Source organism: Falco punctatus (genome assembly GCF_963210335.1).
Source record: "Falco punctatus genome assembly, chromosome: 3".
In the NCBI taxonomy this organism is placed as follows: Eukaryota; Metazoa; Chordata; class Aves; order Falconiformes; family Falconidae; genus Falco; species Falco punctatus.
In genome coordinates this window covers 111,559,003-111,576,976 of record NC_137582.1, presented here as the reverse complement: position 1 = coordinate 111,576,976, position 17,974 = coordinate 111,559,003, and the positions used below count along the sequence as shown (strand labels likewise).

Here is a 17,974-nt window from a genome sequence, read left to right as displayed (position 1 = left end):
GGCTCTGGCAGCGAACTGCTCGCCCGAGATCAGCTGCTGCGGACGGGGAACGCTTCTGGCAGCCCTAGGTCGCCTCGGCTGATGGCGAGCGACGTCCCTACCGTCGGAGCCGTGTTTTTATGGACAACGTGACAACTCGTGGTTTCCCCGAGCCGGAAGATGCCTGCATTGCTGAAAGCTGGTCGTTCAGTAGTGGGGCAGTAAAAAAGGCAGGCTCTGCATGCAGGAGGGAGCCTCGCTTGCTCACAACAAAGGGTGGTTTCTTTTCTCCCCTTTTCCAAGACTTTTTGTGCAGTTGTGAGGGCATAGTTGCAATACAAGAAGGTCTCCATAGCACTTTAAACTATGTTGTAACAGGAGAAAGGGCAAAGTGTATTGCAACTAGGTCCCCAGCTTTTGGCAGTTTGCACTGTTAAGCATTAGGCAGGTACGTTATGTTTCCAGCTGTACTGATTAAGTATTTCTGAGGAGGATCTACGTGCACATGTGAACTGAGAGCAGTTCACGCACAGTTAAGAGTTGTGGCAGCCATCAGAAATAACCTAATCCACAAAGCCTTGGGAACATCCAAAGATGCTCAAGAATGTCAAATCTCACACTGATGTCCTCACAGCTGAGCTGGAAAGAACCTTGTTTTTAAGACTATATATATGATTAAGAATGTCCCAAAATTAAGCCAATCCCGCATGTTAACAGGAGGTCTGGAGCTATATCCACTATCCTGGGAAGCCATCTAGTGGTAAAAACTAGAATTACTGAAAAATGACAAATTTGAAAGATGCTCCAATTTCTTTCCATCTATAGTTACTAAAGCACCGCTGCAATGGAAATGTGTGAGTCTAAGCATGTATACATAGGTAGCCAAGTTATATCACACAACTAACAGAAGTGAGATAGGAAGCTGAACCCCTTTGAAAATAAGCTCAGTTTCATGCTTTGGAATCAAACGGGTATTTTTGAAAACAGGTGTTGTTCAAAGTGGCCATACGGTAACATGGCAAGAATGTTCAGGGGTTATTTGTTTGCAAAAAGAAGAGTAAACTAGGTTCTGGTGCCACTCACATTTAAAACCTATGTCACACATAGGGTTTTTTTAAAACACAAACCAGTTTCTAAATCCTTGCATTTCAGCTCTGTTACAAAGTTCCACACAAGTTTTCAGGACAAAAGGAAATAAAATTGAGAGATAAACTTGCAGAGTTCTTACCTTTAAATGTCAAATTACCTCATATGAAATAAGCCACATGACTATCACTGCATTATCACAAAGTGTCAGGAGAGAGGCTTTTGGAGAGAAGAAGATGAAGCATTCTAATTGGAAACTGAGAGCCTGCACATATTGTCAGAATCAGGTGGTATTCCCTAACTTAACTGTGTCTGAAATAATCAGAGCTCAGAGAATTTCCATTGCTGCTTGGCAGCATTTAGCACCTCTGTGTGTTTTTACAGTAATACCTTTAGAAATGGAGCTAGGGGAGGCACCTGGCATTACAATTTTCCTCTCAGTCCAAAAACTGAAGGGGAGAGAGAAATTACACAGAGAGACTAGTGTCTGGTTTAAACAAGAATGACTCAGTGTCTGGACTGGTAACAAATATAACAACTTTCTGGTATGGAAATAAGGAGCAGTGTTAAAAATGAAAGGATACGAAGTTCATCAAAATAAATTTCATTTTTTGATTCCTGAGTTCAGTTTCTTTTATGCATACATCACCACAGACACACTTAAAACAGAAAAGTCAGCAATATTACACAGTTAACCTGTTCAGATTAAATCCAAAATTAATTATTAATTCAAAACATTTGCAGGTCCTTTGAAAACAGGGGGAATGGAATAATCTTGTGAATGGTGATTTCATGTATCTGTTGCCAGCTTGAATAATACTCTAAAATGTATTGGAGTTGTTTTTTTTTTCATTCATGATGATTTCAGCTTATTGTTCTATGTGCAAAGTTGCTACCAAATTTGGTCTGGGGGTAGAAAGACAGTTCTGAATATTTAAAATCTTCCTGACCTGCTCTTCAAATTCAATGAAATTATGAACTATTGTACTTCCTTACCACCTTACTTTAGATTTACCTTGAAGCAGTGAAAACTGGTAGTTACTACACTGTACAAATGTACAAAAGCAAGAACCAAAAGCAGATTTCCAGTAAAACAGAAGTTACTGCATCTTGCCTGTAATAAATAGTGTGAAAAATACATGCAAGTTATTTTAAAATTCACCTAATTCAACCAGAAAGTAGCTCTACATTCTACACATACTATATAGAACGCTGAGAACAGCTGAGGTTTGTCCCTTTTAATCGCAGTCCCACTCTGAAAAATGGCAAAAAAGTAGCATTCTGGGGTTTCATCTGACTGTTGTATAGCAACCATTGTGCTCTTTTTTGGCAAGAGGTCTTTTCCCAAACTGTCACCTTTACAAAGCCAACACGCGCTTTTGTTCAAAAAGTTCATCTCTGTTAGTGAAGCCCCCTAAAATATACCTAACCCCCTAAACCGTACCTTCAAGGCTTGATTATTCAAAATGCTTTCAGTAAATGTCTATAGGTGCAAACATACGCTTAGTACATACCTTTGTTGATGGTAACAAGGATCTGTTACACCACAGCAGTTGTTCCTAATCGTAAGTTTAAAGTCCCAAAGTGAATCCCTTCCATGTTTCTCCTCAGAAGTCCTTAATCAGCGTACTGGAGCATTCAACAAGCAGGCCTGTTAATTTTGTAAAATTGCATCAGTTGCTAATGCTATCACATAGTTGCAGAACTATTGTTGCATTTTGGATAACTGCACTGTACTGAAATATTTGTTTCCTATGTTGATACTCACGACAAAGTATAAATTGCAAAAAAACTTGGTTTAAGCCATTTTCATGGCACTTTACATTTTAACAGGAGCAAGAAGGTAGTCATGTAATACATCTCACTGGTAACTTGCTCCGTTTTGGCCTCTGCTTTACATTTCTGGGTTTGTACTTCTTAACAGAAGTGTAAAGTAAGACAGCTTTAATACAGTTTTACAAATCTATTCTGAATTAATAGATTTAAACGTAGATCATCCCTGACCGAGTTGCTCCTGGGACCATAAAAAGATGTGTTTAGCTTTCTAAATATTTAACCACAGTGGTGCCTAACTGTAATAGTCCAGCTTAAAACTAAACCTGTTGTTCATATTTAGGCTAGCTAATGTAAAGGTAGGTTAGGAAGGCCTATAGTAATTGAAACCCAGCTTTTGGATTGTAGTTCATGTATGTTTACTCATACTCACAATGAAAGCCATAGAAAACTACTTTCTCTTACTTGCCCCGTCTCAAAGAAAAAAACAGCAACGAAAAAGCAACATTTACCCCCAAAACAAGTCGATTTACTCTATACACATCACTTGCATAACAAAGGTCCATTTTTGGAGAACAATGTTACGTGGATCTATGAAAAGGCTCGGGTATTGTGCCTGAATATGCTTAGATCTTCATGTATCTTCTATACATATTGGCAGAACTCTAAACTTGTTCACAGAGCCTTTGCAGCTAAGTTCCTAGCAAACCTGGAAGTCTGTTCATGCAAATGAAGTTGCTAAATTTTAAGAACTTTTAAAAGGAAGTGGAGCTGGAAATTAAAAGCATACTCAAGGCATGTTTGAAAGCCATTTGGGCTAACAGTTCTGTGTTTTCAGCTTAAAACCCACCCACCCCAATATATACAGTACATTGGTAAGCAGATGTGAAAAAAATTGGGAACACAGAACAGCATTGTTACACAATGGAAAGTCTGTGTTACTAGGGTGTCAAGTACTATCAGTTTTTTACATCAGTGCAGGGTTCTTGACCATGGACAATCTATCACGATCACAGATTAAAACTAAACCCCATTTAGAAAAGGAAAACCTTTTGCCAACTGATCTGTTTTTTGTTAGATGAAGTACTGCTGTCAGATTTGGATAAATCAAGAGCTACAATTTTGTGCTTCTTGATTTCATTCTTCCCTTGAGTTCACATTTTCCATTTGAAATGTGTCCCAGTGGTTCTATGATTTCACACTGTCCTTCTACATGCTATTAAGTATTAAGAGTCTGATACTGTTGCCTTGTAAGTGGAGTTTTGCCATGGACTAAGCTCAAAGGGACCAGGTTTTTGTTTAACATTCAGCCTTGACAGAAAACAGTCTGCGTCCAGCCTTGTGTAAAAAGCTACATTTGGATGTCTTAATTGCTTTCCCAGGGTCTGTCTCACAACAAATCAGTATAATGAATAAAGATATAACAAACATCTCTTTCTAGTTCAGTATGTGTAAAAATAGTTGTCTTTATAAGCAGAAGTACAGTGTTTTCAAGTGCATGTAGGTGCCATCTGGAATTCAGACAAAGGGATACAACAAGCATGTGGTATTTCTTTCAGTTGCTTAGTCATTTTAGTACATTAGTTAGATTTTGTCATTTGTACTAACTGCCCTTCTTTTTTCTCAGCTATCTTTAATTAGAAGCCAAATCTGCCACAAACTGTTAGTCTGCTTCTTCATACTGGAAGAGAGAAGAGTAAAAAAAATACCACATGTAAACAGGAATGGAGTGATTACATTTTGTTAAATCAATTGACTCATCTCATGTTCTCTTTAGTACATTTAGGCCACTTTTAGGCCAAACAATATTCACCATTCCTTCTGACTAATTCCTCAGTCCTGACAAAACTTCTAAGACACACAAGGACCTAGGGAGGCAGAAGAATTAAGTCCATAAGGGCCTCAAAATTAGAGAAGCTTATTGTTTCAAGAGTCTGAACTGAAATCCTACTGAACAGGCGTGACACAGATTTTGACAAAACCAGAACAGTAGGCTAATGCCTATAGTAAGTTTCCACCAGAAACTTGTAAACTAGCTTAGGAAAAAAATTCTAGATAAAACATTCCCTGAATCCTTTCTAGCAGTATCTTTTAAAAAAATTCATTATATGCAGCTATAATTTCTTCTCAGAGCTAATGGTTCACTAGTACATACAGAGGTGAAATAATTCAAGGCCTCTGTCATAAGCTTCTTCAAACTTGACAATTCCAGAAAGGAAGCCAAAAAGAGGAGGAATGTTAGGAAGAGAATGCTGTTGTCAAAGGCAAACCTTTTTGGTTGGAAGGCTAGGATGGATCAGCTTTAGGTGTATGAACTGATGTGGAAGAATACGACCACGTTATAAACTGATGATGGGAAAATAAGATCTCTGGGAAGATTCCCCTGAGCTAAGAGAAGGCACAGAGGGATCCCAGGTCTTCGTTCAGACAGAACCCACAGCATTTTTGATGACGGTCTGAGCAAGCATAAAGTTTGGAGTTTTAATAATTTATCTGGATATTTCTAGACCTATACCCACTGTTACCAGAAAGTCAGTTTGCTCATTCTTGCTGAATCATTGCCATTAGTCCTACAAATTAGTATCACTAATCTTTTTAAGGGAAGAGCAGCTCTGGAGGAGGACACTCGAGCAAATGATCCATGGGGTAAACAACACAGGGCTTCCAAAGGCCAACTGATCCTTTAACTCATGTAAGGGAACTGCTGTCTTCTTAAAAGTTACTGTATAGGCACAATGGCACAGGGCAGTGAGAATCAGCTGATTCTTTGGAGGAAGAAAGATCTGTTACAAGAGTAACATGCATAAATCCAGATGTTTCCTAGAAGCTGACTTGTCAAATAAGTAACAGAGATGCTTTTTCAGAACGCTCATCCCTGCCCTCCAGGTAAACTTTGTCCAACACTACCTGGTTAAAAAAAAAAAATCCCTTATACCAACCAACCAACCCCCAAATCCAAGAACCTCTCTTCACAGGACTCCTACCTCCCCTCCAATCTCTCATTACATGCTTGGATGCTGGCCTGAAAGTCTTGATATCAAGGGGGAAAAAACATGCACATTGGGAATGCCTAAGTGACTTGGCAATTGGTATTTTGACATCCAGCTTTTATGAGGGGAAATCTGGATATTCCATAATTTCCTCAGATGATAATACCAGTGGGGTGTTTAATCCATCACAAGGAGAATTAAAAATTAATAAAGAAGAAATGTCTTTGAACTTTCACTTGTCATATTTAAAAGCATATGGGGACATTCAAAACTTAAAACCTATTAATTTTAGGATGGATTAGTAAAACTCATTAAACCCCAACCTAGATATTCCTTCTCAGAATATAAAAACAGCCTTAAATTTTGCTTTATGTTCTTTTTTTTTTTAATCATTCCAGTTAGTGCACCCCCACAGGTCTGGATGAAGTAAGAAGTTGGGAAGGGCTCAGTTAAGCATCCCATACCTCACAGTGGTGGAAGGGATCAGTTATTCCCCAGCTTAGTCAAATAATTTGGGTCAGTATTGGGAAGATGTTCACTATGACCACAAGCTCCAGGCCTGCTGCATTAAGCTGAGAGTTCCATGTTATAATTTGGATTTCATGGATTTCTTACCCTCAATACCTTTTTACTTATTTATTTGAATATTAAACCACATAATCCAATCAGTTGTACTTGCTGACTTCCACTGAAGTAAACGATTAGACCTATTCTCTTAAGAATCCACTCTGGTCACTTATATCTGGTACTTTATCTCTTATGATTCATGTTATATACTCTTATTCATTTACCCTATTGACTAATTCACATTAAAGTCTCTTGCCCTTTCCTGTAATGCATATTTTGCATAAATGGGATTTTTCTAAGCAGATATATTTCATCTGCTTCTTTTAAGGGTATAAGAAAAGCTAGACAGGACTCACCTTTTCTTAGCCAAGACGCCACTTTCTGAAGGAAACCACTACAGGTTTGTTAGCCAAAGGCAGAATGTTATGGCTCATAAAAAGAGGTATTTCTCTTCTATGACCACAATTACAAGCTTTTATAAGGGTTTTTAAATGGAGTACCCAGGAGATTAGTGGGGATAAAGAAATATTTCAGAGTGTTCAGGCGATAAGCATACGTTGCACTGCTTACATCAAAATAAGCTGATGTTTGTTTGCTCCTTACTTTTACCCAAACAAGTTTTGTCCAGTCACATGGTGGACAGAAATATATGGAATTGCTCCTAGTCACTCTTTCCTTCACTATTATCACTTCTATCGGTACAAGCATTTGGCTAGCCATATGGTCTAATCACTAAATTACAACAAAGGATAACATGGAGTTGTCTTGGCAAAAAATAGCAAACTATGAAGTTGTAAAGACATCAAAATCTTTTCTTTTGAATGATTCAGAATAGAGGGTTAGGGCCAAAGTTCTCCAAGTCAAGAGGAAGTTTCCCTCTGATATCACTGGCTATCATTGGTGAGCCCAGAGACCTTTACTGCACACTCAGGTAGGAGGCCTCCAAATAACTGAGAGCTCTGGATGGATCTCTGAAAGCAGGATGCCTTTAGATGTCCTTCAGAACGTCTGTTCTAACTGTTCTGCCTCAGCAATACAGCACAGGAAAAAAAAAGATCAGCACTAAGCAAAAAGTCTGAGACTCATACTTCAGACTTGTTCCAAGAGCAGAACCATTGCAGTTCCTGAACATGGAGAATGGAGCTCAGCATGGCTAGTCACCCATGGGTTGTTCTTAAGTATCTTTCATTACAGTAACTAGCACACTTGCGAAAAATCACACATAACTTTTCAGGCCTGTAAAGTGGAATATAATTAAACCAGATGAAAAATAAAGTTCATTTGTAATCTTGGGATATACAAAATAGTGACATTTCCTGGATGTGACTCCTCTACGTATTAACTTTGACCATGCTAAATGAAGTCATAATAGCCGGATGTTTGTGTGCTTCTACCAGCTGGCAGCCTTACCATCTGTAGGAGAAGGGTGGAGGAATTTTGGTATTCAAATTAGTTCTCTGTGGAGTCAGTCTGGAGGATATAAATATTGACAGACTTGTATCAAGCAGTTCTCTAATAAATGATTCCCACCAAAGAAAAATGGAATCATTTCATGCTCTGGCTTTAACAGCAGGAATTCTAGTTGCTTTCGTATTACTGGTTTTAATTGCAACTTACCGTAATTCCTTCAAGGTAGAGATTCCTCCTGATGTTGACCAGCCAGCAAAGCTTCGCTTATATCACTTCATGTATATTCTGATAGGAATTCTGGTAAGTTTATCATGCTCTGTGATATTATGATTTTCAGGAAAGGAAAAACTTCAGTAGAACTATGAAGATATGCATCTAAATATTGCAGTTATGTGTAATGAGAACCACAGAGTAACACAGATTCAAAGATAAAGGCCAAAGTTTGATTTGGGATTCTATTACTGTATATAAAAGTAGCCAGTATGAGGTGAGTTCTTTTAAATACTGAGATAACCATTCTTATGCCTCTGTTGTAATTTGATAGCCTTCTGTAATGAAATGATTGGTCCTGTGGATGACAGGAGGGGCTGTGGAGATCGTTTATATGAATAATAATAACCAAACCTCCTGTATCTCAATACATTTTGATATATTTAAGGTGATTTCCTAAATTTTTAACTATCTGCAGTAATTTTCTTACTTGTGATTCTGTTCTCATTCCTGCAGTGACTGAATTACTGAAACTTAGCTAAATATCATAGAATCATGTAGGTTGAAAGGTACCTCCGGAGGTCATCTGATCTAACCTCTTGGCCAAAGCAGGTTCAGCTAGATCTGTTACCACTTATTATTTAAGTACTTGTAAGCCACATGCACTGTGCTGTGTGCTTTGCCATCTGAGAGAGAAACAGCTTTTGCCCCAAAAGATTTCAAAGAAGGCAACACAGGAGCACATAAAAGCAGGCTAAGCCCTGTCACGTCTGGCACATAACACATTAAAAGAAAGCCTGCAGGAAAATTTCAGAGTGGTTTCATTAACGTTTGTACAGAGCTCATCTGAAGTAAAGGTATTCTCTAATCCCCTACTTATACCTAATGAACACAGTAACTAGGGCCCATGTCCTGAAAGGTATTTGGGGCACTCTAAGCTATTAAAGCCTTATATGGGTTGCTTGAACTTACATAGCAGCATTCACCAAATCCAGTAATTGTCCCTGGCTCTCCAATGGCCATGGCCCCATATACCTTTCTGCATTGTCTGGCATGAAAGAAGAGTCTGCTCTCCTTATGTATCTCACATTTCACGTTAAGCTATATACAAAGTTAATACCATAATATGCCCGTAATATAATAATATGACTGTATATTATTAAGCTCTCTATGTTTCTGTACTTGGTTGGATGAAAAGATTCTTTCAAATCATTATTTTTATCTGCTTTTACAGCTTCTAAATGGCTGTTATGGCATAGTACATATTTTATCTTCATTGACAATATGTTCCAGAAATTTCACCTTCCTTTTTCTAAATAGTTTTAAAGATGCATTTCACCATTTGCTATGCATTGAATCCATTCATTACCTAATTTTTTTTCCAAAACCTTTAGACATCTGCTGGTACTTTTGGTGAATTTCTAGGTTTATGTTTTTACTCACAGAAGCAGCCCTCATAGTGAGCACTTCACAGGTTTCTTACAAAGTTCACAATGCTTTGTGTATTGCCCATGTGCAATGAATGTATCCTGCTTATTCTGATGAATGCTGCTGTTCTTGTGCCAGCAATGTGTCTGTACTGTATGTTGCAGTAAAGACCTCTTTTTTCTGCAATACAGGGCAGTCTTTTCCTCTTTCCTTCCACCTTACTTGCGAGATGACTTAAAAATCCTGCATCAATGGTTAAATGTGTAGTTCCCACAGCATAGGTGTCACGCATACGATGCTCCTGCTGCACCTATCCACATACTCTGTCATAAAGAAATCAGTGACAGTCTCTAACGGAAGAGATGAGAGAAAGCCTCCTATCTCACATCCTAGCTTTTGTTTTAATCTATTCATACAGATCTGCATTTAGACTAACTGTACATACTGCACTGTGATATAAAGCTTTGATGATAATTATTTTGGCTGGCAAAGTGTAATGCTTCAAAGTGACTGACAGAAAGACTGTCTAATGTAGTGTTAAAGTCCATGAAGCTCAAATTGAGTATTTTTTTGCTAGCTGGTATGTGATTTCATAATTATTTTTGAAGAAAAAATCTGGTCCCCATATGATCATCCACATAAAAAGTCAGAATTCAGGTGCTCCAGCAAATAGCTTTTCAAAGACCCTATTTTGCAAGAAAAGGTATGCCGACATGCTGATCTGGGTCCTCTTTCTCTTACACATATACACATTTTAGAACCTGGCTTATACAGTATGTTTCACATAGTAACACTGATCACATCTGTCTAGGAAAATAGTCATACCTTTTATTTTTTTAATGTATTCTTATTGGTTCTGAAGTATTTTGTAATTATTGATCAAGAAGCTTTTCAACAGAATACATACCAAATTCCCCACTCCCCTTCATGACAGTGTTTTCCCTGAAACTGAAGTTGTCAGGAACTCCTAATATAAGGAAAGGAAAGACAGTATTTAGATAGAATGCTCTGATGCCAAGTTTATCATATATACTACTCTCATTTGAAATCTCTGTAAAAATTCAGGGATGTTGGCAAGTACAGATGAGACTAAATGGCAATTCTGCCAACTTCAACCATTCTAAAGTTGTAACTCTGACAAAAAGGTTGACTTAAGAGTCATGAGAGTTTTTGAAAATTGCTGCATTTGGAAGGTTATATTGACCCTGTGGTTTTTGCTATGATTGCCCTGGCTCTTATATTAATTTTTCCCTCTGCCATGATACCTAAAAATGTGCGTTTTCCAATGTAAGGCCAGAACTGTATCTATCCATTTATCTCTGGGATCTGGGACTTAAAATACCCAAGCACTGCTGGAAGTTGTTGCATAGTGTTATGAAAAAACTCCAGATAATCTCTGGGTTCCTGTCTTTTTTTCTAAATTACTTTCTCTCTCTTCCATGGCTCATGGTGGTTTCTTCTCTTACTCCTCACCCAACTTGTTTATTGCAGCAGATTATTAGGAAGAAAGAATCTGTGCTGTTTGAAAAAGGCCTTGGTGAGAAACTGGGTGTTGCAGCACACTTGAACTCCATCATGAGATCTGCCTTCACCCATACGTGATAGCTGGGACAGTGCACCTAAGAAAGTTCTGCCCCTCTGTCATACTCTGGTGTTCTTTCACAGCAAAATTACCATGTAAGGCAAATAATTGAATGGTCTCTGAGACAGAGCAGATCTAAAAGGCCAAATACACAAGGCTGGAAAGAACAATTTGCAAAAGCATAGCTAGCCTTTAGTTTGTAAGGCATTGATACAGCAGCATACAGAGACTTCTGTTGCTTCGAAGAGAGCAACACAATTTGCAAATTGCTTGTGATGATTATCATAACTCCAGAAGAATGAATTATAATAGTCCATAAGGGCAACTAAGTCACCATTTAATGGGAAGGGAAACATTGTCCTAGCAGGAAGTGCATCCGTTACAATACGTGTTCAAAATAAAGGAGGATTGATGTGTGATCTTCAGGCTATCTTAATTATCAGCAGTTGACTGGCTTTGGGTAAGAAAATGTTTTCACATATTTAACAAACCTCCCCTGTCTTCAGAATATTTGCTCTCCCTGATTAGATGTAAGAGACAGACTGCAGAGCCATTTCACCACTACCTGTGAGATCTTGATCAAGGCAACAGTTTTGCTGATGGAGGAGATAAGATTCAGAACCATTTTCATCTGTTCTTCATTTAGGCCAGCAGCCCTTCATTATTGATTACAGGCAAAATTATTTTCTTAAATCTTGTTCTCACTGAGTCTGTGGCATGGACATGACCAGTAAGTCACCCAATTTTGCATGCAAACCAGTCTGAATCTCCTCCCAGTATGCTAAATGCTGTCATGCTAGGGACATTTTCATCTCACTTAACCTTAAATACTTTAATTGAGGCATCTGAAGTAAACAGCTTCCCTTCATAACCAATGGAGATGAACAGACATCTCCAGAGCATGATTTAACACACCTGAAATCGGAACCGTCCTCAAGAAATGCCTCTTTCTCTTCACCGATCAGAAAAGGAGCCTCAGGCTTCATGACTCCTAACTTCCATGCCTAAGCAAATGCCTGCTGTTACTTGTGGTAAATCCAGATCACGCAAATTAGAAGGTATTTATATAACACATTTCATGGAACAGGTATTACAACATTCTTCTAAAAATAATGGTATCTCAAATCATGAAGATGTACATTTTCACTTTCATAACTGAAATCACAAAGCTGCTAGAGTTATTTGTGGTAATCCTAAAAAGCAGCAAATAACCAACAGAATTATCCTAAATATAGTATAGAAAAAGGTAGCTTGTGGCCCTTATAGAGTGGGAAGACTAGAATTCCTTATACTAATATCTTATTTTTCCTATTACATCTATCTAGGCAAAGAACTTAGAAAGTCTGGGTATCACTGAGGAGCACACACTTCTAAGGTTGATTGCTGATGGACTGCCGGCAAGCAGGGATTCAAAGCTCTTCATAAAGGATCTGCATTTTGATGAGGTGCCAGTGAGGATTTACCTGCCAAGGGTACCATCTGCAAACAAACGGAGAGGCGTCCTCGTCTTCCATGGAGGATGTGGGATATTTGGAAGCATCAGTAAGGAACTGAAAGACAAAATATGATTATTTAGGATTGTTAACTATGTATTTTTTAAAACTCTCCTGAACCTAAGAAGTGACTGAAGCTTAGTTTGAGAGATTGAGATAGAAAGCACTTAATGTGTATTTTTCCTTTTTAAACTCTTAATCTGCCCTTATTTAGTATCTAAATTATTTTTTAATAGGATATAGCACTCTGTTTAGGATACAGCATGTATATTTCTTACAGTAAGTGGTGCTGCTAAAGAAAAAAATTCTTTTTTTGTCTGTAAACCTGACAGAAGTTATTAACACCTGCATTCCTCCCTTTGACCTCTAACTGCAGCATATTTACTGGGACTTCCACAAACAGTGTTCTCTGCAATTCAAGTGGTCTATAGCAGCCACATTAAAACGCGTGTCCCTGATGCGTTAGTTATGTTATGTTAGTTATGTTATGTTAGTTATGTTGTCTTTTTTTTCCATTTTCCATTCAGTTTATTAAGAGACAGCAGATAATTTCAAACGTAATCTAAAAAGTTCTAAAAGATACTGTTTCTAAAGGCAGTAGACATGCACACATATTAAACGGCACTACAATTCTGTAACTGAAAGAACACATCATTGAGCAAATACCTGTAAACCAAATATTCTAAATGTACCAAATTCAGACGTAAGGTTGAAGAAAAATTCAACGTATCTTTAAATACATTAAAAGAGGCATATTTTTGCCTATAAGCTTACCACAGAAAAATTATATAATTATATAATCAGACAATTTACTGTAACACAATTTGGATGCCTTAGATTTCTGCCTACATTAGCCACACAGAAATACACTGATTTTGCAGGGAGCATACCAGCTGCACCCTTCATTCTTCAGAAAATAGTTAAATCTCTGTTTCAAATACACAGTTTATTTAGACTTAGCTGTAGTACTACAATTAGCACTCCCACAGCAGCAAAATGATGTCAGCCTCAGACACAGTTACTTAAAACAATGTAATAAGCTTTTACAAAGATCTCAAGCTATTTTATTACTGTCATTATTATATTACAACGACTCTAAGCAATTGTGCATTATAATTACAGAATGTTTTGGGCTGGAAGGGATCTTAAAAATCATCTAGTCCAACCCCTCTGCCACGGACAGGGGCATCTTTCACCAGCCAGGCTGCTTGAAGCCCCATCCAGCCTGACTTTGAACACTCCCAACGATAGGGCATCCTGTCCTAGGTGACCTGTTTTATCGCCTCACCACACCCATCATAAAAAATGTCTTCCTCATTTCCAATCTAATTCTGCCCCCTCTCAGCTTAAAACCATTTCCCTCTGACTAATCATAATAGTCATAATTCCTTATTTTCCTTACAGGTCAACAATCTCCCTAATTGCATGAATTTTACAGTGTGTCCTGATGATCAAAAATCTAGATTATTTTTATCCTAGAGAAAATTTGGGTAGCTCACTAAATAGGCAAGCGGCCCACATTCAATCATGGTAATATGTCATAACAAAATAAGGGTTGATATTGCTTCAAGTATTCTAAGATATTAATTACATTAACATTTGTTCTTCAGGAAGTCATGAAAGAATATGCCGGCACATAGCCAGAAAATCTGATTCAGTGGTTGTGTCTGTTGGGTAAGTGAGCTCCACCCAATATTACTCCCAGAATTAGACAGTTCGCTGCTTCCCCCGCTACCTCCCCCACCCCTCTGAACAGTGCCCATGCTATACTTACGTTTCTTGGAATATAAGAAAAGAAACTGAGCTCTAGTGTTGCCTGCCCCTATGTTGTTGATATGTGTGAGCAAGCACGTGCCATGCAATGACAATGAGAAATACCTGATGCAAGTTTATAAAGTTACAGAAATAATATGTATGCCAGCTGTTTTCAGAAGAACAAAGAGATTTACTCATTTCATGTTGTTATTGTCACAAAAATCATTGCCTTTCATAGTAAGGCTGTTCGATAGCTATAAGCTGTTTTCCTAACTTCAGGTTTTAATAGTTAGGGGGCTTTGGGGATGATTGTAAAGAGTAAATAATAAGTCTAAAATTCAACATTTTTTTTAAACTATATGGACCACTGCTTCCTTTTAAGATGTTCTGCTTGTGGAAAATAGCTGATGGTATGAAGAAACTTTAGTTTCCAATAAATTGTTCCATTAAAAAACTCATTGTTAAAGAATTTTACAAAGTTCAGAGGAACTGGTTTTGAGAATGAATTGCATATTCCATGTCTTGTCTGAGTAAGTCACAATGCATTTAAAGCGACTCTGAAATAAGATACTGATATCCTTTTATTCCTGGGTTATTACAACAATTACTTTATGAATCCATTGAATTAATTTCACACAATAGTGAAGAAACAGAAAAGCAGAAGCAGTGTGCCTCAGCAAACAGTGAAAGGTTAAGAGAGAATGCCTGCACTGTTACCTTTGTAGTATTTATCTTCTCCTTATTAAACTTAACCTTCTCCAAAAAGCCCTAAGACCACAAATGCAGAGAAGAAAGAACATGGCTGTTAAAAATGTAGTCTTAAAGTAGTCTTATATGTCATTGGAATCAAAGCATACCACTTTAACTTGACTGGGTATCTGACTGTTATGCCTGCCGCCTTCTCATCATATGAAAGTAAGTTGTTAGTTAAGAAATAAACAGTTTGTTATTTTAACATATTCCTCTGTAATTCATTTGTTCCAATTAATAAAATAAATGAAAGTATTGTCTACAGGAAGCTATTTTGTCACCACAGTACATTTACTGTGTGGTGTTTTATAATATATTATTAGATTTTCTTTTTATATTAAAAAGTATTAGTAATACACAATACTGGACTAATATATAATAATACAATAACCACTGTCCCCAGTGTAAAAAGCTCAGGAGCCAGAACTTGGTTGGATTTTGTGGATAAGCTGGACTGACCATAGCCATACATACATCCAGGCTCAGGCCAAATGAGAGCATTGCAGACTTGCTGGCTGGTATGAACTTTCAGCCCAGGCAGGTGCACTCAGAGCAGGACTTGTGTAAATGTGTGGCTCTGTATAATGTGGGTGATTGGACCGCACTACTCCAGCCCTCATGCTCTTAAATTACGCTGGATTAAACCCCAACGATTAATGGTCTCTGTATTTTGACAGAAATGGGAGGGGAAGCTGTTCTGGCTTGCTTCAGCATGCAAAACTTTAAATGAGCAATACTGGTTTTGGTGAGGTTTTGTAAATGCATGAGATGCATTTAAAATAACACATTCAAGCAATTTACAAATCTATGTTATTTGTAATAATAGCTGTCTTTTGTACATTTCAGGTATCGTTTATCTCCTGACCATAAGTATCCAGCCCAAACTCTGGACTGTCTCGCTGCTACTGTACACTTTTTGAAGACCGCAGAAAACTATGGGGTGGATCCTGATCGGATTATCATTTGTGGGGATAGTGCAGGGGGCACTTTTACTGCTAGTGTTTGCCAAGAACTGGCAAATAGAAGAGATATCCCAAAGATACGTGCCCAGGTACTGATCTATCCACTTCTCCAAGCACTGAACTTTAATCTGCCATCTCACCAGAAAAATGGTTTTATTGCCTTCTTGTCCCAGGAACGTGCAGTCTATTTCGTTCTGAAGTACCTGAACAAGGATTGCTCTATGAAGGAAGCTATTTTGGCCGGCTCTCATGTTCCTGAGAGTATAAATTTAAAATATAGGAAATGGATAAATCCAGATCTTATCCCAGAGGTATTTAGACTAGACTACAAGCCACCGTTACCCACTTCATTTTTACCTCAAGTTTATGAAGAAACAAAAGAACTGTTTGAGACAAGATTTTCCCCACTGTTAGCAGAAGATGCTGTTGTTTGCTGCCTACCTGATACTTGTATAATTACCTGTGAGCATGATGTGCTCAGAGATGATGGATTGTTGTACAAGAAGCGTTTAGAGGACAACAATATAAAAGTGACCTGGCACCACATACAAGAAGGCTTCCACTGTGCACTGGGATTTTTTGGTTATGGTATTTTCTCTTTTCCATCATCAAGTAAAATTGTGAATCACACTGTAAACTTTATAAAAGGTTATTAAAATGTCTTCTTAAATACAGTGTACTGGTATGCAGAGTGTATTTCAATTAACTATTTACTAGCTATTTGTACATTAGAATCTAGTAGGGAAATAATAAGATTAGCATGGTCTGCTGCATTCTGATTTTCAGTTGCTATGACTTGCAAACATGATGTATTTTTCACCTTTTTTAAAAAAACATTAATAGGTATTAACTAAAATTAAAACACCTTGTTTTGCTGTTCTTTTCTTATATTGCAAGAATTTTTATTCTCTTCTTATGTCAAACGATAAAAACTCACCATGGTAAATCCACCCCTCTTAACATTTTAAAGCATGCAATACATGAGTCATCAGCAACATGCATATGCATATCCACATAATACATGCAACATCAGCATGACAGCACAGACAAAATGCCAACCCCCAGTGCCTCTGGAGACTGGAGAGACTTTCAGTACTTCTGAGGTGAGTAGTAATCATCATCAGACTATGCGTACAGGTAACCAATTGCTTTGGACCTGGCTGTAAAATCAGAAGGAGGGAATTGGCGGTACTTACAAATCTGATCTTAAAGGGCAATAGGTGACCCAGAAGGGAGGTACAAAAATGTAAGCTGTACGAGATGCCTATCTGTATAAGTATCTGAGACTGGCAGCAGAGATGAAGCAAGGGAGAACTGTACAAATATAACTGAATGTCCTCTAAACTATATTCTATAAAGTTCCTTTCTGAGAAGCATTTGGTTGTATTCAGGGAAGACAGAGACATACTGGTTTTTGCCTTTTTGTAATCAGACAAATAATCAACTTGCTTACCTGGAATTTAGGGAGAAAGTATTTAAACAGCACGTGAGCTGCCAAAATAATTTCTGCAAATATCAAAAACATGAAGGAAAAGAAAAATCTGAGCTCAATTGCTACATTGCTTATTAGGACAGATCCACCTTTGCTAAACACAGATGCCAAGATAATTGCCATTGCATGTCAAAATAGCTGGCCACGCAATGCCTAGGAATTGTAAAATATTTATTCATTGTTATGCAACCATCTTGCACTTGTAATATCTATGTACACACAAGTGTGGAAAGAGGTTAGTACTTATCTTCATCCTCTGCCAGCCAAACTGTGAGTAGGAAGAAAGTGGTGGGTTAAATTCTTCCCATTGTCACCATATTAATTAAACACAGTGACAAGTTAGCAGTTACAAATCTCTGGAGTAACATGTTGTTACTTGTGAATTCTTGTTCCACAGTCCCTCTCAGCAAAATGAAATTATGTTTCTTCATGCTCTGTTGACACAACAGATACTTTATTTGTTTCATTTTTCCTATTGCAGGTAGTAGCAATTTACT

At 37.7% G+C, this 17,974-nt stretch overlaps 2 protein-coding genes across 2 annotated transcripts in view; one reads left to right on the top strand and one right to left on the bottom strand.

Annotated features, from left to right (window-relative positions):
- Positions 1-2,692, bottom strand: part of DHRS3 (dehydrogenase/reductase 3) — a 40,828-nt gene extending 38,136 nt beyond the window's left edge. The window contains exon 1 of the mRNA XM_080380856.1: positions 2,580-2,692. The gene's annotated coding sequence lies outside the window, so the exon portion shown is untranslated. The remainder of the gene's footprint in view (positions 1-2,579) is intronic.
- Positions 2,693-2,714: 22 nt separating this feature from the next.
- Positions 2,715-17,921, top strand: LOC308061226 (arylacetamide deacetylase-like 4). Its single transcript, XM_080380878.1, has 4 exons — positions 2,715-8,105; positions 12,351-12,567; positions 14,129-14,192; positions 15,870-17,921. The coding sequence occupies exons 1-4, from the start codon at positions 7,935-7,937 to the stop codon at positions 16,639-16,641; spliced, it is 1,224 nt and encodes a 407-aa protein (XP_080237004.1). The 5' UTR covers positions 2,715-7,934; the 3' UTR covers positions 16,642-17,921.
- The last annotated feature ends 53 nt before the right edge of the window (positions 17,922-17,974 follow it).

Excerpts from the sequence above, each read along its gene's own strand:
- LOC308061226 (XM_080380878.1), top strand. The coding sequence starts at position 7,935 with ATGGAATCATTTCATGCTCTGGCTTTAACAGCAGGAATTCTAGTTGCT. Across the intron at positions 8,106-12,350 it reads ATATTCTGATAGGAATTCTG|GCAAAGAACTTAGAAAGTCT; the intron begins GTAAGTTTATCA and ends ACATCTATCTAG. Across the intron at positions 12,568-14,128 it reads TGGGATATTTGGAAGCATCA|GAAGTCATGAAAGAATATGC; the intron begins GTAAGGAACTGA and ends TTTGTTCTTCAG.